The sequence below is a fragment of the Lissotriton vulgaris genome, chromosome 6 (assembly GCF_964263255.1).
Source record: "Lissotriton vulgaris chromosome 6, aLisVul1.2, whole genome shotgun sequence".
In the NCBI taxonomy this organism is placed as follows: Eukaryota; Metazoa; Chordata; class Amphibia; order Caudata; family Salamandridae; genus Lissotriton; species Lissotriton vulgaris.
In genome coordinates, this window is record NC_141694.1 from 1,075,094,166 (window position 1) to 1,075,118,895 (window position 24,730).

At 45.6% G+C, this 24,730-nt stretch overlaps 1 protein-coding gene across 2 annotated transcripts in view; it reads left to right on the forward strand.

The window, feature by feature from the left end:
• Positions 1–24,730, forward strand: part of TTC13 (tetratricopeptide repeat domain 13) — a 1,386,998-nt gene that overhangs the window by 318,585 nt on the left and 1,043,683 nt on the right. For both annotated transcript variants that reach the window (XM_086927141.1, XM_086927142.1), the window contains exon 9: positions 12,138–12,220. In XM_086927141.1, coding sequence (XP_086783267.1) covers positions 12,138–12,220 — 83 coding nt within the window. The remainder of the gene's footprint in view (positions 1–12,137; positions 12,221–24,730) is intronic.

A 24,730-nucleotide genomic window follows, 5' to 3' on the forward strand; every position in this document is an offset into this window, starting at 1 on the left:
TCCCCAGGGGTACTGCCCTGGTTGTAGTTCTAATCAGTTCAGTTCAATAATTCTTTATTCGGTCAACATAGACCGTAAAAGCGCCAAGATGACACTACAGAGTGGATATATTCATGATATTAAAAACCTATTCACACAAAACTCTTACATAAATACCAACATACCATTAAATTATGTGCAAAAGATTTATGCTAATACTCAGTGGAGAACAGAAATAAGAAAGACAATATAAAAATCCTGACTGACATCAAAAACCTTTAAAAACGTCTCTTATTCTGCCAGAAAATAATCAGGGCGAGCTAAACACTTTATATTGTAGCTAAAACTGGTAAACACCCAGTCAATAAATAACTTTTTCCCAAGTCTAATGGCTCCCCAAGGAAAATTTGCGCCCCCAGAACACACCAGTGGCAAAGCAAGTAGTTGTAGAAACAACATGGCAGGTCTTACTTGGGCAACGTGATTATTTCTTGTAAAAGGATGTATAAATGTATTCCTCAAGGTACAGTAAAAGTCACTAAAGAATAAAAGTGCATCATGTTCTGACCAGAAAGCCTGTCATCAGGACAAGGTTTAAGGTCTCCTTGCTTAAAATAACCCTTGGGAGTAACTACAAACGAATGAATGGTATTAAACCTAAACCTTGTCAATATGGAACGACGAAAGAGCAGATTTTTTTATTATCTTTTTCCCTGGGTCATAGAGGTCTAGGGTTGATAAATAGATCCTTACAGTGCACGCTCAATAACATTTCTTTAACATATCTGTACCACAGGATATATAAAGCCCGCTCAAGTGCTTTACAATCCTCAATCACTAACTGATTGAGAACAAGGGCAGGGCTAGACCAAATTCTGAACTAACAGGTAATGGGTGCTAGTGCAATGAGGCCTGAGATATATCCAAAACCAAGCTCCTCATATAGCATGAATGACAGAGTATTGGCGGGAACAGAAAGCAGAAGACTCCAAAAATTATTTTTGACCACTTCCTTGTCTTTGTACCCCCACACATCGCTCCCATAAGTTGCCACTGTGACGCACTTTTCTCGATATACCTTCAGTAAGGTAGGTACCAGTTAGGCCCCCAATCTTCCTGCAAAGTCCATGATAGCATCCACTATCCTATTTAGTGTGCTCTTTTTTAAAGATTTTTTCGGAACCCAAAAGCCTTTATTATCAAATAACAACCCCAATTAAGGGAAGGTCAGAACCTTCTGACAACCAATCGTCATGGTATGTGATTTTGGAAAATTTGTAGACCAATCTAGGGATTCCAAAAAACAATACAAGCATTTATCAAATGTTGGAGAACCACAGCAGTCCATTCAAACAGGACCGCATCATCTGCATATAACAAGGTGGGGATTAGTTTAGACCCCACCCTTGGAATACCCCTACAGGCTGTTCTCGAGATTGTTAATATATAGGATGAAAAGCAGGGGGGCCAAAATGCACCCTTACCCCTCTCTGAACCCCCCAGGGGGTAGTCAAGCTGCTGTCTTTGTCATACCTGGCCGAGGCTGAAAGTTTGAATGAAAATTATGTAAAAATGCCACAAGCTCGACCTCCAAGCATGTGCCATAGTTTGAATTAGTTAACTCAGTCAAATGCCGAGGTTAGGCCTATGAATTCCATATGTAGGCGACTCTTCTTGGCTACAGCATATTTGGCCACTATTAGTTGCAAATTGACACACTACTCAAAAGTCCCTCTTCCCTGCTTAAAGCCGTATTGTAAATCCGATATTACATTGATGTTATCTAGCCAAGTAAATTTTCCCCATTTTTTTAGCGGCCGAGTCTAAGAGGGAGATAGGGCGATAGCAGGTCAGGTCGTCCCTACCCCCTTTTAAAAAAAATAGGGAGTTCTTATCAAGAGGCTCTTGTGCAGTCTTACTGCTCCTGTAAATCTCCCTGGTTCAGTGAGCTAGTCAGCTGTGAGCACCGTCACACAGGCCGTAGGCTCTGCCATTTTGCCTGCCTTGTTGACTGTTGGACTCTGGATCAAAATGGATCTCAGGTGGAGTTACAGGGCTGGATGGATTCCCTAAGGGGATGCTGCTTTCTCAGTGCGCCGTTGTCTTGTTTTTAGGCCTCAGCCTGATCCAGCTCATGCTCTGGTCTGGCCGAGACATTTAGTTGGCTGCTTGGGAAAGTGTTACTTTCCCGGCGACCAGCTTACTATCGCGCGCACAAGCACAACGTGCACAGCACCTTTTAGTGCGCACAACTCATGTTTTTTTAAAATTATTTCTTTTCGGCCCGCGTTCTTTTAAATTTTTATTATTGCTTTTTGGTCCGGCCAATGCTTGTTTTTATAAATGCCTGTAAGTATCACGTCCCTGGCAAGCTCCTATGAAGACTTCCAGACCTCTGCCTGCCTCCACGGGCTGCAGTGAGTCATTGCACTGGCACACCCCACATTCCAAAAGTGGTTGCAGCTCAGACATGTGACTTTGGCTGAAAAAATAGATAGGGGTTCTGCCCAAATCACCCTCCCATACCTGGGCAAGGTACATCCAAGGATGAAAAAGTAGAGAAAAAGGTACTGAGGGATCAATCAAGAATTTATTTTCAAACGAAAAATAATCAATTATCCTGTTGGTATACTTATTCAAGTACAATCACATTCAAAAATCCATATAAGCATATATACGAGTCATCAAAAAGAGTGGCGCATAGAAACAAACACATATACAAACTGTACATTACAATTACTGTAATCTATCTATATATACACGTACCCTAAGAAAATATACCAAACTTCACGTAGTATTCACTCCTAACTCCGAATGATATACATTCCAAAGGAAGGCAGTCCCAATAAAGTGCGCCAGAGCTATCACTTCTCTGTACAATTATTGTATAGGGCGCAAAAGAAAAAAGTTTGAAATAAGTTACAAGTTTATGGGGACTCCTTAAGAACAAGGTGTTGACGCAGTGGCGGTCACGTTTCAGCCAGATGTCTTTAAGGCTTCATCAGGACATGGGTACTAGAAAGGTAAGACAAAAGTTATACTACACAAATTACACATGCCAAATCCAATTCTCACCCATCAGTGATAATGCAGTGCCAAAAAATGCCAGAAAAAAGACCCGGACGAAAAAGTGCACAAAAGCAGCAGTAAGTGCCTCAAAGATAACCTTACATCCCAAGATATTAAAACAACCAAAACCCCCACCACAAAAAACAGCAAAGAGCTGGCGGGCCGCAGACCACATAACCACCAAGCTCATACCCAAGTAAACCAACCAAAATTAAAAGACATGTGACTCGGGCAGCAGCTTGCCAGCTGTAGCAACACAGCAAATCACTGTCCCTGTGTTGGACCACAGGAGGACAATTCTCGACTGCGGCCATCCTGCAGTCATGCTGCTCCGCCCGGCCGAGCCCTTCCCTCACGCACGCCAACTTCCCGGCGCGGCCCCCTTCGACCAATCCGAGCTGTGGCCGCTTCAGGATGAACTCATGATCCGCCTCTCCGCTCGAGCACGCTTGCAGCTAATAGCTACACTACAAAACAGCAGCCATTCACAGGCACTTTCTCTCTAGTGACGTAACGACCAATGGTAGTGCAACATAAAGAGCGCCCTCAACTGGCATTCTGCCGGTGTCCCTGCTCCTCTTGACAGATTTATGTTTTTTTTCTGCATGCCCCAAATGTAAGAGGTGTGTTTATACAGATGAAGGGGCTCGGCCATGTAAATCTCTCCTTCCACAACAAACGGAGGGCTTTTTTAAAGTAGTCTCTGGCTTCTGGCTTCAGAACACATCCTCAAGGCCAGCATAATGCCTTCTTGAGCTTGGCCCATCAATTTTCTTTTTTTTAATAATATTTTTCCCCTCATTTATGGGCTTGGCCCTCAATTAGGGAGACTTTTACTTTTTAGTGGCACTTGAGCTGTGCAGTACAAACCAAATCAATGTTGGACTTGGCCCTTTTTGCAGGGTCATCCCTGAACTTTTTGCCTTCCCCCTAGCATTTTGTTCCGGAATGGTGTTGGTGGTTCTGGGACTGGGCACTGCTGTCCAGGTTAAAGTCGGTGTGCTCCCTCTGGGAAACATGGTCAGATTGTCTACACCTTGTAAAGTGGTATCTCAGATACCCAGGGCCAGTAAATTAAATGCTACTGGTGGGTTTGTAGCACTGATTGCGCCACCCACCGAAATCGCCTTTCAAACCTGTCTCAGACCTCTGCTATTGCAGGGCCTGTGCGTGCAGTGTTACTGCCACTGTGATGTGGCACCTAAAGTGTGTGCCTTGTCTGTGACCCCCCCTTTTAATGCATATTAGTCACCCCTAAGGTAGGCCCTAGCTAGCCCTATGGCAGGGTGCATTGTAGATAAAAGGTAGGACGTGTACCCTAAGTACGTGACATGTCCTGGTAGTGACAAACAGACATTTTGTTTTCTCTCTGCTGTGAGGCTACCCTCTCATAGGGATGCATTGGGGATTCCCTGATAAGTGTTTCAGTGGTAATTCCTGAGAGGAGCTGTGTGGTAAAGTTTAGTATGCCTGAACTCAGAATCTAAATATGCATCTTTTAGTGAAGGTGATTTTTACATTCTGTGTTTGAAAATACCACTTTTAGAAAGTAGGTATTTTCTTGCTCAGTCATCCCGTGTGCAGGAATGTGGATTGCCTGTCTGGGTTTAGAATGACAGAATGCTGGGGTGCAAGAGTGGCTCCAGATAGTCTAGGTGGGTTAGGAAAGGGCTGAATAGGCCGGGGCTGCAATTGGGGAAGTGGAGGAAATGTCCTTCCACCTCAAAGGGCCTGGTCTGCCTCTGACCATGCCATCCGAACCTCCTGCCAGGAAGTCACAACAGAGAAGGCAGAACTGGTTCTGGCTGGGCACAGACACTCTCTGCTTAGGAGATCAAAGGATTGGGAGTATAAGTACTGGGGCTGTGACCCCATGAAATGTGCTTCCTTGTGCTACTTGAGCTGGCCTGGAACAGAAGACTGTGTGGGGACCGGAGGAACCGCCATGGACCTTGGCTGCAGGAAGAGAGCTGTCCTGCTGCCTTTTTGGGGCTAGGGGGTGCTGCAGATTCTGTCTAAAGAACCCCTGTGCTGGCCTCACTTGGCCACTGGATTCAAGATAGCCTGGCTGATGAGGATTATGAATCCGAAAACGGTCCCAGGATGCTTGTTTCCGGTCCAGGGAAGACGTGGCTTGGCAGTTCGGGCTGGACTGTTTCCATGAGGCACAGGGTTAGACTGATTTGCATATGGCCATGTCTGAACAGGGGTGGCTGAGTGAGCTAAAGAATGGTGATGGATTAAACCCAGATCAGTTGACTGGGGGTGAGTGTTTAATTTGCTCAAAAGCTCCGTCCATCATCCCCTTTTGTTTAGCTTTGTTTGGCCTACCCTACCTGTGGGGCACTTGGTTGGTGTGTCCCTGTGATCTCCCCTGACTCTGTAGCTGGCCAGCGTGTGGTGAGCGCTGTGCTAATCATCTCGTGGCCCCTTTAAATGAAGCATGTGGTGAGCACTGAGGAGAAAGTTGTGTAGGCACTGCAGTGTACTCCTCTTCGTGAGTGTGGGCTTGCAGAAATTTGCATGGTGCACATTGGCGCCCCAGAGGAGCCGGACTGCCTGCCTGCCTGCCTTCATGGGTGACTGCCATTAGTTATAATGGGGTAACCCAGTAACCCTCAGAACCTGTGTATGGAAGCTAAAAAAAAAACAGTGGTTCTGTCTGCAGCTTGCCTGACTGTTGGCCGGGCTTCCCATGAGGATGGAGAGCCCCTCTTGCCTTGGCGGCTGCAGAAGACAGGGAAGTCCCGGTGACCAGAGGACACGCCCTCCAAGAGAGAGAAAGCCTGGCAGAGAGGTGAGTTCCCAAGAAAAGAAGCCTCGTTGACGGAGACTCCGCCCAGTGTTCACCACACCAAGGATGCCGAGTGGAGTCCTTGCCCCTGACAGCATCCTTTGATTGGTGTGGACCACCCATGGGGAGGCAGAGGTAGCCCTCTCCCTTGTTTTTTTGGAGAAGGGGGGCACCATTTCGTGCGTGGGTGACCAGACGCAGGGAAAGCCTCAACAGAGGTCCCAGCCCAGCTGGACCTACTCGCGACACCCGGGGCAGTCTCCAACAAGGGAGATAGGGTGAGCGGTACTCACTAGTGGCGCTGGGTGCCGGGGACATGCTTTGGCAGCCACCAGGAAGGTGCGTGTGGTTCCCCTGCACCGGCTGGCTGGCCGCCTTGGTATACTAGCATGTGGGTACAGGGCGCATGCCCCCACAATGGACAGAGGGGAGACCGGATTGCAGTCCAGGTGCCTATTTACTTAAGGCAGTGGCCTGGTGGGGGCACCGGAATTCCCTACTGCGTACACGTGACCTGGGATTTCCCTGACACCCTGCTGGAGGGATGTAATAGGTTATATTGCTATAGTTTGTGGCCTAAGGTGATACTGTTTTGATATTATGTTGCCAGTAAGGATTACAAATGTGTGCACCCTACAAGTATTCACTCTGGTGCGCTGTTGATGTGTTGTGATGTGATGTGGTGTGCTACAGTGCACTGTTGATAATGTTGGTTGCTCCTAACATGTAGTGGTAAGTGTATCCTTTCCAGTAATTTCTGGTCCGTCCAATGATTTATGCACAATGTGGTTATCCCGGATGTGATTCATAATGTGTTGATGCCTAATGTCCGAGAATCTCTCATGAGATGTATACAGTGATCAGTGTTCACTATGGTGCCCTGGCAGATTATGTTTTGCATAATAAGGTGCTAAGTGCAATGTTGCCAGTAGTTACTGGTCTTTTTCCACTAATTCTGTGAGTTGTGATGGTTCTGACAATGGCCTGATTGGCCCTGTCATGTATATAATCCCCTATAAAGTATTACCTAGTGCCAGTTGGCACAGTGTATATTTGTGATTGTGATCTAATGGGTCCCTGAGTAATACAAAGGCTATTTTTTATATAACCTTGTGTGGAGTTTCTTTTGTGGTGTTCCTAGTGTGTCGCTGCTGTGTGTGTGTTGCGCAAACGCTTTACACATTGCCTCTGGGATAAGCCTAACTGCTTGTGCCAAGCTACCAAGGGGGTGAGCAGGGGTTGTCTTCGGTGTGTAACTCCCTTGCCCTGACTAGAGTGGTGGTTTCTGCCTGGCTTAGGCTCAAGCCCTAGCAACCAGAAATCCCATTTCTAACAATCAACAATTACCAATTTTCCTAACATTTTTATTGTTTTGAGTAGATCACCAAGACCCTTGCTACAAACGGTGCGCCTTGCACATAGAGCTGCACTATATTGCTATATTAAAAAGTTTCTGTGCATAATATGTTATATTCAAAAGTGTCTCAATTATGTACTATTCAATAAACTGAGGGAATGACTGTGGCAGCCTTGGGGGCAAATATCATAATGGGAAGTATCATCTTATCATCAGTAAGAGTAGGAGTGAGAAGCAGGTTATGATCGCCAAATTTCCGTATGTGCATCAGATGATTTTCAGCTGTCCACTGATACTTGACTGATTCCCTCAGTTCTTTGCTGGAATCGGAGCAGAAATCCCTCCTTCTGGTTGCTTCTCACTTTGAAAATCTGTTTCCTGATCATACCAAGAGGATAAATGTACATGCATGTCTACTGCAGCAGTGAATGCCAACCCATATATGGATACAGACTGTAGTCCTCGGTCTCAGATGTTGATTTACAGCAGTCAACGCACTCCCATCACAATCTGCAGAAAAACCCTGGTCCAAAAAACGAAATCTCCTTTAGTTGTTACAAAGTATCTGATTTCACTAAATGGATGCGCTGCATCAGCACTTGTACTGCTTGCAGGTCCTCAATAAATTTGAAAGAGAAGGAATGCCAGGGGTGCTCCAGATAACTATAGTTGTGTGGTACTTAGGCCATGCTTGACTCATACGCTCCCACCTGTTACCACCACTCTTAGACCTGCCATCTGTTTCCCCTGTCTTTTTGATTTCTGTCCTCCTGTTTTCAATGGTATGTTGGACTTCATTTTGCTGGTTTTATTGCCTCTGCACACTTTCTCACTGCTGTTCAGTGTAAAAAGTGCAAGTGCCCCTACTGTAAATTGTGTTTATGGTTTGTGTCTCCATGGTTGGCTTATTTAGTTTACTATTAAATCCCCAGCACAGTGAACTGTGTGTGCCTGGGACCTGTGAATCAAATGCTACTAGTGGACATGCAGCACTGGTTGTGCCTCTCACACAAGTAGCCTTTCAGAGGTGTCTCAGACCTCCCCCTGCATTGACTGTGCACACTTTGTATGGCCATGTGGACCTGGCAAGTGCCCCCACTTGCCAGGCCCTAACCTTTCCTTTTCTTACATGTAAGGTACCTCCACAGGTTGGCCCAAGCTACTCCCATGCAGGGTGCAGTGTATTTGAAAGGTAGGACATGTCCTGGTTATGTGTGACATTTTTTGATAGTGAAATACTGCAAGTTTTGTTTTTCACTATTGAAAGGCTATGTGTCCCATAGGCTAACATGGGAGTTGCTTTGTAACATCTTACAAGTATACATTTCCATTGGGACAAGATGGAGAAATGGAGTTTAAGCTCTCTGAACTCAGATTTTAATAACACATCTTTTTAGGGAGATGGTTTTTAAATTGTGTGTTTGAAATTTTAGAAAGTAGGCTTTTTCTTGTTTAACCATTCTGTGTGCCTCTGCTGGTTTGTGTATTGACTGTCTGGTTTTTGAGTGACAGGGGCTGGGGATGTGCATTCACTGTAGTCAGTCACAAGGGGGGTTGAGGTGTGTCCTGCCTTTCCTGGGTGACTCATTTTTGGGCTGAATAGGCCTGGTCTGCATTAAGAGTGGTAGTGGGAGTTTTTACTAGCACCTGAATAGGCGGTGCCTCCTCTGCACATTTCTGTCTACACCTCCTGTAGTGAAGCTGGGCCAGAGAGGGTAGAGCTGGTTTGGACTGGGCTCAGAGACCCTTGCCACAAAGAGAAAATGTGTTATAAACATTGGGGTCCTGACCCTAGGACTTTAGAACTCTTTTGGATCAAGGAACCTATCAAGAAGAAGAGCTGGAAAAGCTGTGAGGAGAGACTACCACTTTGCAGAGTGCTTTGCTGTGTTGGCCTGCAGTAGCTGCTTCGGTCTTGGGTAGAAAAAGGACTGGACTGAACTTTCTGCTACATTTTTGTTTGAGTTTCTCCAAGGGCTTGTGGTAGAGCTTGTCCCCTGTTCAAGAAGTCTCAGGAACAGCAAAGACTTCAAGTTCATCTTCTACCAGCACTGGGAACTGTGTGTTTTGTGCTGCCGCTGAAGAAAAAGCAACCAGATGCCATCAACAACTGCACTTTCGACTCCGTGTCCTGAAGACACCGCAAAGGGCACCACTGTACTGGAACCCTGGTCTTGCAGACGCCGCTACAGAGCCGCTGCTTGCACGGTGACCTGTGTGCACTGCACTTTGCAGCACCTCGTTTCACACTCTCGCCTTGCTATCACTGACAACGGCACTTCACACTGACATTGACACTGCTGCTTGTGCCTTGGTTGGATGACACTGCTTGTAAGTTACATGACGCTCCGCCCCGTCCCACACCGAGGTCTTGGCCTACTGGCACAATCGATTCCAGTTAGTCAGCCCACGACAGTGGTTCAGCAATGACGATGACTCTGCCTGCACTGTGACCTTCTATCCCCACAACGAGCACCGCACCACTTTGCACCACAGCCCTGATCTCATCAACTGTCACTGAGCTTCTGCCTGCACCGCGACCTGAGGGCACTGCAAGCTGCACTTCGCACCACAGCTCGTATGCCCGCCGACAGCAGCGTTCCTGACTTCAACCGCACGGAGTTCGATCTGCAACACATGTGACTTCTAGGGCCCGACGACTCCTGCACCGACCTCCGAAATGGACACCAGCTCTTTAAGGCACATCGTGACGTCCCCAGCGCCCTGCATTTCTAAAGGTATTGTTTGCGGGTCTTCCCGACATCGTAGCTAGCCCACAAGGCCGCAGTCAGCCAGAATTGTTTGGATTTGTTGTTCATGATGCCGTGATAGGCCCGGACGGAGCTATCAACTTCAAGGAACTTTTTTTTAAATGTCTATTTTCGCTTAGTGATAATTTTAACAACTGTATGATGGATTTTCTTCGTTTTGGTCTTGTTTTGTACAGATGAAATATTGGATATTTTTCTAAAACTGGTGTGGTTGCCTTCTATAGTGTTTTCACTGTATTAACACTGGTTATGTGAAAACGCTTTACACGCTGCCTTTGAGATAAGCCTGACTGCGCGGGCCAAGCTACCAAGGGGGTGAGCCAGGGTTATTTTAGAAGTGTATCCCCCTTACCCTGTCTATGAAGAAGAGTCCCTATTTGGACAGGGTAACAACCTGCCAACTAGAGACCCCCATTTCTAACCCACTATCACACATTTCCACATCACCACACATATACCAATCAATATACAAATACGTTTGTGCATGTGTATATCAATTGAGGGCTTGTCAAGTCTTTTATGTTTATGTAAGTATTTGCCAATGGCAGACAAAATGGAACTCTTACCTTCAAAGCAACCTCTTGCTGCTCTGTTTTATGTTCCAACCCAATCAGCATTCAGTTTTAAGCATCAATTGCTATTGCGCTGCGAACTGAATGTTTACTTGGTAAATGAATACATCTTATAACTGTTTAAGTCATATGCAGATTTTATTGCACGTTGAATCTCCTGTTCTTGTCTCCAGTAGGTCCATGTTTGGTCCTCAGTATCCTATTAGGTCACATGCTTTGTGGACTTAATAAAGCAAGCAAATATTTTAACCCAGTTCATGTTGTTTTAATATCTGCTGAACCGAGTTTATTGGGTGCAGAAAGTTTCTGTAATTCGGCGTTTGGATAAGTTACTTATATGCAAAGCGTCACTGTCAATCAGGAACTCCATATGTTTGTGGTCACAAAGCTGCAAAAATATGTTTACATGACTGTTTTAAGCCCCCTGTTGTGATATGGGCTGAGGATGTCCACTTGATGATTACCTCTGTAGGAGTTCCCAATGTGATGTTGTACCAGAATATGGTGTGAGCCTTGTTTAGAAATTATATTTAATATGTTACTTGGGCTGCAAGTTTTCTTTCCTTTAGATTTGTACAAATACTCCCTTAATTCATCCATTGAATCTGATTTCACTTTATGACCCTTCTCCTCTTTTATGGTTTCTTCAAGTAGATTTGGTTTCATAAGGATATTTTTGCCCTTGTTCATTAAGGCTTTCTTTCTATGTTTTCTGGCAATGTGTTGAGAAAACCTCACCATTCTGGCTTCTTAATTAAGTTATCCCATTGTTTCAATAAAAATGTAATGTTGATTGCAGCATTTGTCTGAGTCATTTTTTAATTTCGTTTTTCCTTTCTTATTGTTGACTTATATTCACCAAGAATGCTTAGGTATTTGAGCTTAGTTCAGGATTGTGTTTTTTGTTGAGACATATTTTTTAGATTTTGAAATTATTTTTGTCTTTTCATAGCATGTGTATATTTTACAGTGGTATTGTTCAGTTGTATCTAAAACGGTATGTTTGATAATTGTCGCTGCCCTGTTGAGATTTGTTAGCGTAGATGACCACTTTATATGTGCATACCTAGTTCTGAATGTTCATTCTTTTTTAAGAAAACACAAGAAATTGAACAGTGAATCTCAGCTGGTGTAGGCAGAAAAACAGACTGTACTGGTGTTTCACTGCTGGCCAAACCAAAGATGTAGCATGGTCAGGAATATAATAAGAGGAAGAAACTGAAACAGGCTTCAGTTGTATTGCACAATTATAGTCAACACCAGTTGTGGGTGATATAGTTGTTTATGGTGACGTTGGCTTATAACTATAATCTATGGCTGGAGAATTGTAGTATTTCCCCATTTCTAAGGAAACTCTCAGGCTCCCACTCTCAGTCGGCTGATAATTGTTGGGCGGGCATGGCAGGGGGGTTGAGATACTGGACCAAACTCCAGGGCATCTGAAATGAGGACCTCAAACTCACAGTATGCAATTGGAATATGCTGTGCATAATCCTCCTTTTTGAGCTGAGGTGAGTAAACTATGTAAAGTGTTGTTTTTCTAATTTATTCAAAGAAACAAAATACTGAGTGTGGATCTTTTGAATATTTCACAGGAAGCTATTGAAACGTTCAAAGAAGCATTAAAGCAGAAATCGGACTTTATAGATGCATATAAAAGCCTTGGACAAGCCTACAGGTAAACAGGAGAAGATGGGAATTTTGTTGTCTTTATTTTCTCAAATGCAAGTGTTAAATCAAGTATTGTGAAGGCAACAGACGTTGCTTTAAGATGATTTCTTCAATGGCTTTATTAGACATTTCAGTTATGTTCCAGTGTTGAACCAAACCAGGAGTTGTTTTCCCCGTGCGGAGTTCTTTCTACTCTCAGGCTTCCAGAAGCCCCTGGGGGAATACTCACTCACTTAGCATCACACACTCCAAAGAACTTTCAAATAAAGACTACAGGCCAGACTAGAGGCCATAACAGCCTGCTGTAGGGCAAACCCTGTTCTGGGTATATGCTATTTGGGTTACAAATAAGTCATTGTGAACTGTGAGCTTCTACAATCGAAGTCTGTGAAAAAGGACATGACCTCGAGGTATACGCAATGAGACACTCAAAAGCATTCTCTGTTTACAAAAAAATATATAGAATGCCAGCTAGCAATCGGGCCCGTTTGCACACCTTTTGCACTGCTAAGTCTCTACATTTACATTTAGTGCCAACTCTCATTGTTATTTGAGAGGCTTAGGGATTTCTAAATTACATATTCCTACCTCTTCCATAGCGCACAAAATGTTTTTTTTAACTCAGATTTACGTGCTTTTAGGGTGAGCCAAGGTAATCTGGGCAGAAGAGGTATTGGCCCCAATACATTCTGATTTATTTCTGGAAAGTGTGTGCCATCCTTGGATGGTTCCTATTAGGTTCTTTTGAAGGACTCCATAAATGTTCTTGTGATGACTGATACCCTGCTTACAGCTTCTACTGCTGGGGCTATAAAATCCATTTGAAAGTGTTTTCGTGAGGGCTCTGTCCCTACATCAAACTTTATAAAAACTAAACCAGATCATTCCAAACTGCTTTGTCGCAATTATTCTGGTATGGTCTCAGACATGGGTAGAAAACAAGACATCTTTAGGCGGGTGGAGGCTATCTGCAAGAAGCTGTACATTCTTCTCCAGTGATCTAAAAATAACGTGCACAAGCTCAAATGAATCTATCAAGAAGGCAGACTTGCTTCTCTGCCAGATATCTTCAATTACATCCCAGTGTGGGAGCCTTGGTAAATGTTTTCTCTATTTCACCAGTGCCATCTGTACAAGGTCCTTTACTTCAGTCTAAATGTGCTACATCCAGAAACTTTGTAAAGGTTATAGCCATAGTAATGGCAATTAGCGTGGCTCGAGTGGGTACTTCACATAATGAGGTACTCCGGAAACCATGCTACTTCCTGTATCTAAAATCTCTATTGATGCTGCATTGGATAATTGATATCGGGTCCCTTCAGAGCTCCTGTGTCCTGCTTCTGTTAAAGCCTGATACAGTGGGTTAATTGTTTTAAATATTTCTATGCTTGATGGTCTAGTACATTTCTTGTGATACTACAGGCATGGCTCATAAGGACCATACCCACATTTGATTTCCTGATGAGAAAGGGGACTACCCACTGCCCCATGCTGTATGTTGTAGTGATTCAGAAAAGGGGGTGGTGATGAACAGAGTGTCTGAATTAAGCAGACCACTCTTACCCAGTCCAAAGATCAGGGCTTGATCCATCACCGTTATTTATCTCACTGCACCATCCCAGCTCAGAACCTGGCTATATGCAAATCAGTCTGTCCCTGGCCCAGTGCATCATGGGAACAGGGCAGACTAAACTACCTAGCCAATTCTTCACCAGAAAGGAGACAAGCTACCGGGGACAGGTTTCTGGCATTTCAGCCGTCTTCGGCCCGGCTTGCTTGAATCCTGACCCAGTATAAGAATTGGCTTGGTAGTTTGGTCTGCCCTGTTCCCATGATGCACTGGGCCAGGGACAGTCTAATTTGCATATAGCCAGGTTCTGAGCTGGGATGGTGCAGTGAGCTAAAAAACGGTGATGGATCAAGCCCTGATCTGTTGACTGGGTATGAGTGTTCTGTTTAATTCAGATACTCTGTCCATCACCACCCCCTTTTCTGAATCGTATGTTGTAGTGGGTCGAAGCAAAATGATGTGAATGACTAGACAGACCAATGGTTGAAGACCAGTGGCTAAAAACCCTTATATGTAAGTATATTATACATATTTTTTTGTAAAATCAAAAGGTCTTAGCTAATGCCCAATCTTAAAAGTGAACAATGAGGGAACTAGTAAAAGAACAGATACTAGGCAGCTGAGAGAATAATGCAGTAGGTTTACTCTGGGAAAAAGTAGAGGGATTACTGAGGACTACCAAGCAGTCTTGTCTTAAGAATTTTTTGGGCCCTAGGATAACCATATTTTGGGATCCTCATTCAGAACAACCTTGAATGTTATTGGCTATTTTCTGCTAATTCAAGCATGATTTAAGAACAGCTATGAAGTGTTGGGTACGAGATAGGCCTCTGTGCACTGATCACTCACAATACTGTACTTTTGCTGCTAATTGTGTGGAGCCAGTGCTTTAAATGGGCCGGGACTGTCCGGTACGCAGTACTGGCACTTGTGTATTTTAAAAGGGAAAATACCTGCACTTCTCAAGAGTGAGGAAATGCGTTTAATTGGAGAGTGCTGGTACTTCCCAGAAACAAGCAGGCACTCTGATAGATGGTAGATGCACTTCTATTTTTCCATTTCCAGCACTGTCTGGAGTGAGCATGTTTTATAGGCATTTGGGCAGCGGGTATGCATAATTAGAGACGTTCTTAATATCTGTGCGTTATGTGCAGTAATCATGAATTGTTCGAACAGTTGGGTAATTCTAGCACAAAACGTGGGTAGCCTATAAAATAAACAATACTGTATGGACATTTATTTTATTTTATTTAATGAGTTTTATATAGCGCTGGCTAGACCCGAAGGTATCAGAGCGCTTTACATAAGGTTCCACATAGTTGAAAACTTACATCAGTTACAAGTCACCAATAATACCAGTAAAAACTTTTAAGGAGCATAGAAGAAAAGGAAAATGGAGTGAGAGAGTAAGGGGGTAGGGGAAAAAAGTGCACCAGTCTTAGATGTCCAGGAAGTGTCACGGGGGTGGGAGGGGGTCACACATAAGACATGAAAACTCACACATGCACACTGAAAACAGGGTATGTTACCAATAAGCAAAATTACAGATTGGGAGCTCTGAATATACATGTCTGCCTTCTATTTGTGACCCACACACCTGATCTCAGGAGGCTGAAAACAGTTCAAATTGTTCTTACTGTTGAAAGACCACGTTTCCACACTTAGTAATCAGGTACAACCTACTGTTGGCTATTACACACTCAATATGGGGTCTAAGTAACCCAAGCTTTGGTAATCAAACACCTTGATTATGCCCTGGCTTAGTCTCAGACACCGAAAATAAAGCCCTCTGTGGCAAAACACTCCACTGGCTCCTGCTGGAATCTAGAATCAAATTCAAAGTGCTTTGCGCCATGCACAGGTCCTGCTCGGTGACAGCCATAGTGCTTACAAAAACTGCAATCTCTTTAACTGTAGCCGGATTCCTTTTATCAGCCAAGTCCAATCTGATTCAGCGAAGAGATTTCAGAAGACTAACAAGCAGCCAGGTCACTGGGGGTGCAAGCATTCCCTTCCTGAGGGTCAAAGTCATCTGCTGTGTTTCCGCAAACTGTATCTATCTAGAGTTGCTTGTTTACAGTGGTATTTTATTAAGAACTTCATTAAATTCTCTAGTCTGAAGAATACTTACACCGCCTTGAATTTGGCTAGACTGTACCACGCCACGCTTCAAGAAATTATGCGGTTCAACGTCAGCATTTACTGTGCATTCCGAGCCACTTGAAGTGACTGCAGTGACATTGAACCACTTAACATAAAGCTGTAAACAAGCATTTACAATGCAACGGTCTCGCCTTTGCAAAAGTTAGAGCTATTGGCATTGTAAAAGACAATTATTTTTATGTATGTGTTGGTTTTGAAAACAGATAAATAAATGGCATCGTCATTTGCAAAGCCAATAGCTTAATCTCTCGCAAATGTGAGACGGCGTATTTACGCGAGTTTGAGCTATTGACATTTCAAATAACTATGCGTTTTATTTATGTTTCAAAAACCAAAACATAAATAAAAGGTCTCTCACACGGCTGTCTCTCTCACACACACAGAGACACACACACACACACACACACACTCACGCACACACAGAGCCACACACAGAGCCACACTCACACACACAGACACACACAGAGCCACACACACAGAGCCGCACGCACATTCTGACTACCTATATTGTTTGTGACTACTATTTTAATGTATCGAACCCCTATAGAAATCCAAGTAACTAAGCTGAAAATGTTGGGACTGAAAATCGCATTGGATGGCGGCGGGGGGGGGGGAGGGGAGATGAAGGTGTTTACAATTTCTCACGATGGCCAAAACGTTCGACAAAAACCCGTACTATTCCTGATAAACATGGGGGGGGTGGGGAGGGGGTGTAAAATGCATATGGTGAAGTATGTAACTATAATTGGGTGCGGTGCAGGCAGTTCCTCTTTTCTCATTCAATGGCACAAGTCTGCCCGGCTTGCTACTCAATGACTTGGCGGTTGCCGGGCCAACCGGGGGTGCACGGGTGATAGTCCATCCGACGTTGTCAGGGTGAAGGGATCAATAACACTGAACAGTGCCAATGTGAAGCGAAAGTGGAAAGCATAGCCAATAGGTCTCGCTCCAAAAAGCGAAAGTGGAAAACAAAAGCAACACAATAAGTCACGTCATTTGAACCCCTCCTGTTCAGTTGTATTTCCGATAAAGCACACGAACGAGAAGAGCATCTAAAAGGATTCTGTATATACCTTCCGAGGACGGAGTAACCATGCAACGCACACAAACATCTACAATAACGCCCTTCCCACCCTCACCAAAGCAGGTAACTGCCCTGTGTCATCAGTTTGCTCCAATCAGCACTCAAGCCCCTATCTTCCCGCTCCCTTTACAGTTGGTCCTTGAGGGGACAAGAGCGAACAAACAAGTATAGAACCCATATACAGGGTTTAAATACCATGATGCCAAACCTGCCCACATCACATCATTCAGACTCTGCCCATCCTAAACTTTTGCAGGCCTGTCCAACTCTTCCAGGAACGGTAGCATCGAAGGTGTGGCTACCAATTGATGTTAAATAATGTTCCTGGACCTGAAAGGGCCTGTGGGGCAGCATAAGGGTAAGTACGTAAACCTGTGCGTCAATGGTGAGGCAGGGGTGAGGCTGTGGGGTAATGGGGGGGTGAGATTGTGGGGTATGGGTGAGGTGGCGGGTGAGGTGAGATTCCAGATCCCTGCACAAGCACGTCCAGGCATTCCTCCCGGCCTAGGGGCGACATCTCCAGCGAGCGCCAAGCCGTGACGCAGCTGGCCGAACCTGGCAGGGAGAGTGCCCGAATTCCGTCCTCTGCACCTGTGCCAGGACAAGGTGCCTGTGGGCCAAAGGCGAACAGAGCGCCAATTCTCTCATTCCTGGCTATTCCTATAGCGTGGTGAGTGCTAATTCCAAGGCGTCGCTGCGCCTCCGTCAGGCACAAATTTAAACTGTCCTTGGACGCACCTGGGGATTTCCAGATAGGCGGATAGCTCAGACATGTCTGCAAGCGAGGGGCAGTCTTTTGCCTACTGCATGACAGAATCGACCCCAGACCTACCGTCCTCCAACGTATTTCACTACACCCCACTCTACCTCGGACCCTGGCAGTATAGTTCATGCACTGTAAGACAGGACAACCTGTTTACGGTCTCCAACTCCAACACTGACACCACCTTTTGTCCTTTCAAAGTTGATGAAAAGGCGTACCAGAGAGTTTTCTCGATTACGAAAACCAGCTACTTACGCAGAAATTAGTTGGTTTTCGCATTCCGTTGATGTTGTGATCCTACATGAGCCGTCAGTCAACCTTATTGTCAAAATGCCATTTTTTAACACACTCATTTCAACAGACATCACTTTCTCTTTCACGAGCACCGAGCCATACCCTTAATCCCCCACTCCCTGGAGCCCGGTGGGTCTGTAGTGAGTGTGGTGACATACTCATTCTTCACTCAAGTCCTAGCTGAGGAAACAGGGCATGTGTGTCAAGAACCTCTCCCTGAATGCAAATGACATGTGCACAATAGAATGCACAACGGCACGAAGAAAGGCGCATTCGCGACGGGGATGAAAGCAAGAGCTCCCACCTCCATCTGCAAGCGCAGCACAAGTCTGCTCACACCTCCTCGACGTCCGCATCCCCCCCTCTCAATCCTTCCCTGGCTCCAGACGCATCGCTGCATTCCCGCAGAGAAGTCTGGTTTCCATCCACATCGTTTTATGGGAACTTTTAATAGATTTATAATTTGATTAAAAGGGCGGTCATACTTCTAGGTGAAAACTAAATTACCTCGATGTGCAAATATAAGTTGCCTACGGTTGCCGGGTGATAAACCCGGCAGCTGGTGATATGAAAACGCTCAGATAAAAGACTGGCTAATGAGAGCATTTAAATAGCCAATGGCCTCAGGTGTCAGCTTTCGCAGTGGCCGCGCTGGACGTAACGACGGACAGATAAACAGCACGTTCATTTTTTAAGTCAATTCCTAAAGGGAAATACCATCCCACAGTGAAATAGTCATCAGGCAAATGAAGACATTAAAAGAGAATCACGACACCCGTCTCTTCTCGAAGAAAAAAATGTCGCCCCACAGTTAACAAGCGCTCGCCATGACACAGGACGTACACATTTCTCTTTTAGAGCCGGACTTACTGCTGTGGTAAAAAGTTTATCATCTTCTTTATGGGGCCATCTGTTTCGCCTCATAAAAAAGATAAGAAACCTTTTACCACAGCAGTAAGTCAAGTAAGCCAGTCTGAAAAGGACGGGGCTTAAAGAGAAAAGTACGTCACTGGGACCTCTTTTTCAATGGCTGGCCACCGTTTAACATGAACAGTGACGCAAGCCAATGAAAAAGAGGGACAGAGCTTAACCTCGCTAGTGAAACGTACTCCGGATCATTAAATCTCACCAGCTCGACTACGCATGGGCGTAGGAAGTGTGGGAGACGGGGGGGATATATCCCCCCCCAGATTTTGGAGTGGGGGGGGACACGGGGGACCAGGGTGGGGGGGACGAGGGGACAAAAGAATTTCCCCTCTCCCTTCTGATATTCATAGGGCCATTAGCGCTCGAAAGCGCTACCTAATGGCCCTGTACTTGACTTGTGACCTGCCTGCAGTCAAAGAGGCCACCCGCCCTCTTTGTCCTTTGTTATGCTGCAATAAGGCTTGGCCGGTCTGTGGGGGGGGAGTGGGTGTTGTAGAGAAGGAAAACAAACTCTTGTCTCTTTTCCTTCATGCCCAGAGAAGGCAAGAACAGTGTCCGCTTCTGCTCTGCCTCTAGCAGCTGTCTCGTCCCCTCTCTCCATCTTTCTGTCTCTGTCTAGCTCCTCCTTAAGTGCTGATTTCAAGAGACAGCTGTTACGTACTCTCTCTTGCCTCTCCTGTTCTTTATTTGTTCCGTGTTAAATGGATCCAAAAACGAGAAGAACACTTTGCCTGGAAATGTCCCCATTTTCTGACCGTTTTCTGTTCCAAAGTACAACCTCGGGACAGAGAGAAAAATAGTATCAAAATATGAAAAATAATTAAATAACCAAATAAAGCAATAGAGTGCTCGCAGACAGGCCAGATTGGTGTTATTCGCACCACACACATTAGCACCACGTTAAATAGTTTGCCAGTGAAGAGCTACTTTCTTTTTATCTTCTTTCTTTGACTAACATTGTTTTCCCAGGGTGGGGAAGTGCACCATTCCTAAAGGGACTACAATGCCTTGTTGATGGGTGGAGTGGAAAACGTTTAATATTGTCGTTTTCAACTGTTTTAATGATTTTAGCATATAAAATCTGTACCGCAGCTCTGTGTTTAGGGGTGTGGTCTTTTTTAATCCAAACTGCTTACATTTTGTAAGGATATAAGCAATCGACATTGAAACAGGTCCGTTACTGGTTCTGTAGTTATGTCCAGAACTTATCAGGCAAAATCACTTACTGATTTCTGAATAATGAGTTTAAAACTGTTACGGTAACCATGTTGTTCCTGCTTACATTTCACATGCTTTGCTCATCCTTTTATTCGCTATGCGTGTTTGCTTTTTTCAGGGTGGTATTACTTTTTTCAGGCAGCATTTTACTATTGTCTAATGCATAAATTGAATTGAGTCGCAGCACAATTGGGTTGTAGCTGAAGGCAGTGCGAGTTTCTCCCAGTGGGGCAGTATGGTGTTCAGTGGGGGAGAGGATGTGGCACTCTGGCCAGAGCTGCCAAATTTGGAACTGGAGAACCATGTTCAGCCTTCATGACCAGTCCACCAGACCACCGTCCTGACAGAGTACATTCCGATGCTACACTTTAGAAGGCCCAATAGACCTTAGAAGCCCTGGTGTCTTAGCACCAGCATGTGGACCCTAATGGTGGCAAGTGTGAGTTAACCTTGAAGGCCTGTCCACCACAATCCATGCAGCTCACCTCCAGTCTTGCGGGCAGGCATACAAAGAAGCACACACTAGAGCGACAATGACTGTCACTGAGGTCACAAGTCCTTTTAGGCCAGTCCACCTCACCCATTGGTGCCTCCATTGGCCTTTTTCAGCACTAGTAGTGCAACTTACCAGGGGTTGGCAATGTAGGATTTGCATGCACACCGGATGTATGGCGTTACAACGCATACTTTTACAACCCATACCTTTACAACGCATTTTTTACAACGCAACATCCATTACAACGCATGCCATTACAACGAAATTTTAAAAACTACCTTTACAACGCATTCCATTACATCGCATACTACCTTTACAATGCATACCATTACAACGCATAACATTACATTGCATGTAAGGTAAGTATTGGATAGTGTAGGGGTAAAAATTACTATTCTAACTCCAGGGGGTGCAACAGTAGGGTAAGTGTTGGATTGTGTAAGGGTACTATGTGTTGTAATGCTATGCGTTGTAATGGTATGCGTTGTAATGGTATGCGTTGTAATGGTATGCGTTGTAATGACTGCGTTGTAATGACATGCGTTGTAGTGGTATGCGTTGTAGTGTCATGCGCTGTAATGGTTGCGTTGTAATGGCATGCTTTGTAATGGATGTTGCGTTGTAAAGGTTTCGTTGTAATGGTAGTGCGTTGTAAAAGTTGCGTTGTAAAGGTTGTTTCCCATGCACACCAGACTTAGGGGTTGATTATAATGGAGGTGGAACTGCTACATCACCCGTCAGTGATGGTCCCACCGCCATCAGTGATTGTATCACTGCCCGCCATATTATAATGGCAGGTGGTTTCCTGGCAGTCGGAACAACCGATCACCACGCACCGAACGGGCTCCTTGAGCCTTCCTCTGTGGCGGAGGGGCTCGTAGTTCCTACAATGCTGGTAGTGCCTACCAGGCACCGCAGTAGGGATTATGATGCCCTTTACCCACCATCCTATCCATGGTGGTTCGCCCGCCATAGAAAAGCTGCTGGAAAAGGACATTGGGGGCCCGTAGCAGACCACTTTACCCCCGGCACCCAGACATGGGACCTGACGGGCACCTATGGTGCCCCCCTATATATCACTGCACCATGTGGCACTGCCACGTAGTGCAGTGATATATGTAAGATGTCCCATTTTTTACACTGCGACGGGTGATGCAGCCAGCAGCGCCTGCCCAATGTAAAAGATAGGCATTGCGAACACCATTGTGGCAGTCGCATTGAAATGCCTATCGTGAGGCCTCCGCTTTGTAGGCGAGTGGTCCCATTCTCCAATTCGATGGCGGGTGGACTGAGGTCCGACTGCTATCGTAATCAGTCTTTAAGTTTTGGGTAGAAAGAGGACAGGGACTTTGAAATGAGGTTGACCATGTGGCCCTATTTTGGTCATATGTAATGTTTCTGTGCTACGTCATGGGGAAGGGAGAAGGCTTGGGTCCTTGTTGTAGGAAGGTGGATACCTGACTATGGTTACCCCAGATTTTTTGCCTAGTGTTTAGCTGGTTTTCGACTTAGTTGGCCTGGGATCCTGCTAATCAGGGCCCCAGGCGATCTGCTCTCTCTGTAAAATGGGTTCCATGTACTTTAGATACATCTCCAATTGGGTATTGGGTCACCTTATGAGCCCCTGTACAGTGTACTATAGGTACCCAGGACATAGGTGCATCCAAGGCCTACCAGGGTCTGCAGCATGTATTATGCCACCCCTGGCTGGCCACCCACATTGACACTACTGGCTGATCACTCAGCTGGGGCAAGGACGTGTAATCACCCCTTGCTTAGATATAGTGTTCCTATATCTAACCTTATATCTAGACACATATATACCTATAAGTCACTCCTATGGCAGGCCTTAACAATCCTGGAGGCAGAGTGCTTGGTTTTATGTGAGATGGTGCTCTAGCATGACCTGAGCCTATCTGCAGCTTTCGGAACCATGTCCTTATAGCTGTTCTAGGATATAGCCATACCATATACTCTTAAGTGCATTATGAACCTCACAGTTAAATGCTAACTCTGGTTTGGCTTTATCAAAACATGTCGAGTAAGGTGTCATACGCTTTGGAATACTACCCCCTCGCCAGTTCTGGCGACGGGGGTAGCATTCCACCCTTCTAGAGGGAGAAGACATGTTGTTCCTACTAATCCCGGGTAAAGTTAACCAGAGCCTCAGCATCACAAAATAGATGCTGCTGCCACAGACACAAGTCTGACCTCCTGCTGCTGGGATTCCTTCCAGCGAGGGAGGCTTGGACAATAGGTTTCCTGTCTTGGGAGGTGCTAGCACCACCCCAGACAGGCTCTTGTGTATTATGGCAGGGAGGGCTGAAAGAAATGAGACACTGCCTGGGGCACACAAGGTGTCCCATGCATAGTCCAGTTCAAACCGGTGCTGGGGCACTCCAGCCCCAGCTCTGGCGTGAAACTGGACAAAGGGAAAGGGGTGTAACCACCCCCTTCCTTGGTCCCACCCATAGGAGGGACCTAGCAGGTAATCCAGCCCCTAAATTTGGTATATAGGTAGGAGCTGAGTCCCAAGACTTTAGATTTATCCTGACTGAAACTCTGAAACGAAACTCTGAACCTTCGACGATCTACTTTGCAAGAAGACGACTGAAGAATCTCCCTTGTAGTCAAGGAGTGACCACCCTGCACAAGCAGGCACCATCCAGCGATCAACGGCTTGCTTTTTTGCGACGTTCCCGCCGGAGCCCGAGCACAGAGCCTGACAAGAACTGGACTTTCAGACTTCTTTCAGCCCGATCCACAGCCCCAGCAAAGCTGAGACCCGTGGAGGCGACGCGAGACATGGGACTGGCCATCTTGAAAAGTCAGCGACTTGCGTACCGTACAGCTTCTGAGGCACCCTCGAAGCTGTGCATTGGGGATTGAGAAGCCCCAGCCCCGAGCATCATCTGCAGCGAAGATCAGCCCTGCACACTCCACGAGTTCTGCGTGGGGCCCTTCTACATTTTCCTGCTCAATGAGTCTGCCCGGTCACTTGCCCGTTGGCTAGTGGCTATCTTGGCGACAAATCTTTGAATTTACACCACTGGTCTGGTTGCTCCAGACTGGCCCCTGCTTCCCTGAAAAGAAGCAGCCCATCAGACCTTGCTGGTCTGATTAAGAAGCCAACTTCGATTCCTGCGTGGGTTGCCTTTGTCAAGGCTTGTTGACTCCAATCCGGAAGCCGACACCACCGACAGCGAGAGCCTTTGTGGGACAGTCCGTGCCTGACTCCTGGTTGTCGTTGACGCCTCCTGGTCCACGTGGCTGCAGAGACCAGATTCATGACATCACTTGATTGCTTCACGACATCGCCTGGTTCCTTCCTGGTCACTGGCTAGTGACCCAGACTCTGTCCCCTCTTTCAGGTACTCTTCATCCTCGATTCGCCCTTGGATCCAACCGGACACTTCTCTCCTGGTCGCCTGCAGCATCTTTCTTCAAGGCTCCATAGGATTCAGCGACGAAACCCGACACACTTTGACACCTATGCACCTGCTTCCTGTGGGTGAGGTAACGTGAGTACTCCGGTGCTCCTATTGACTATCCAACTGTCTAGGTTTCAAGTAACTTTCATTGAGTTCAGTCAGAAGTGCCCTAAAAGAACTTGTTTCCCTCTTTTACGTTCCCATTCATTCTCTATGGTAACTTGCGTGTGAGTAAAGACTCTGCACACGCCCAACGTGGGCCTCCTGCTTCCTAACTCTTGATAGTACAGCGTAGCCCCAGCGATTCCCTAGACTGTAGGCCTATTCACTTTCCGTGTAGTGGTCCTTATACCACTATTTTAGTATATGGTTTAGCGTGCCCCTAGGGCCCTACTGTATTTTGTGCAACTTATTGTATTTTAAGTAAGTATCTTGTTATGTGCTTGTGCCTCTGACCTCATAAAGAGTTCAGAGGGATTGTCTAGAAATAAATACATATATATATTTTATATATATCCTGTGTGGTGTCCTTTCAATTGGTATTTAAAGGGGTTACATATGGTAAAACAGC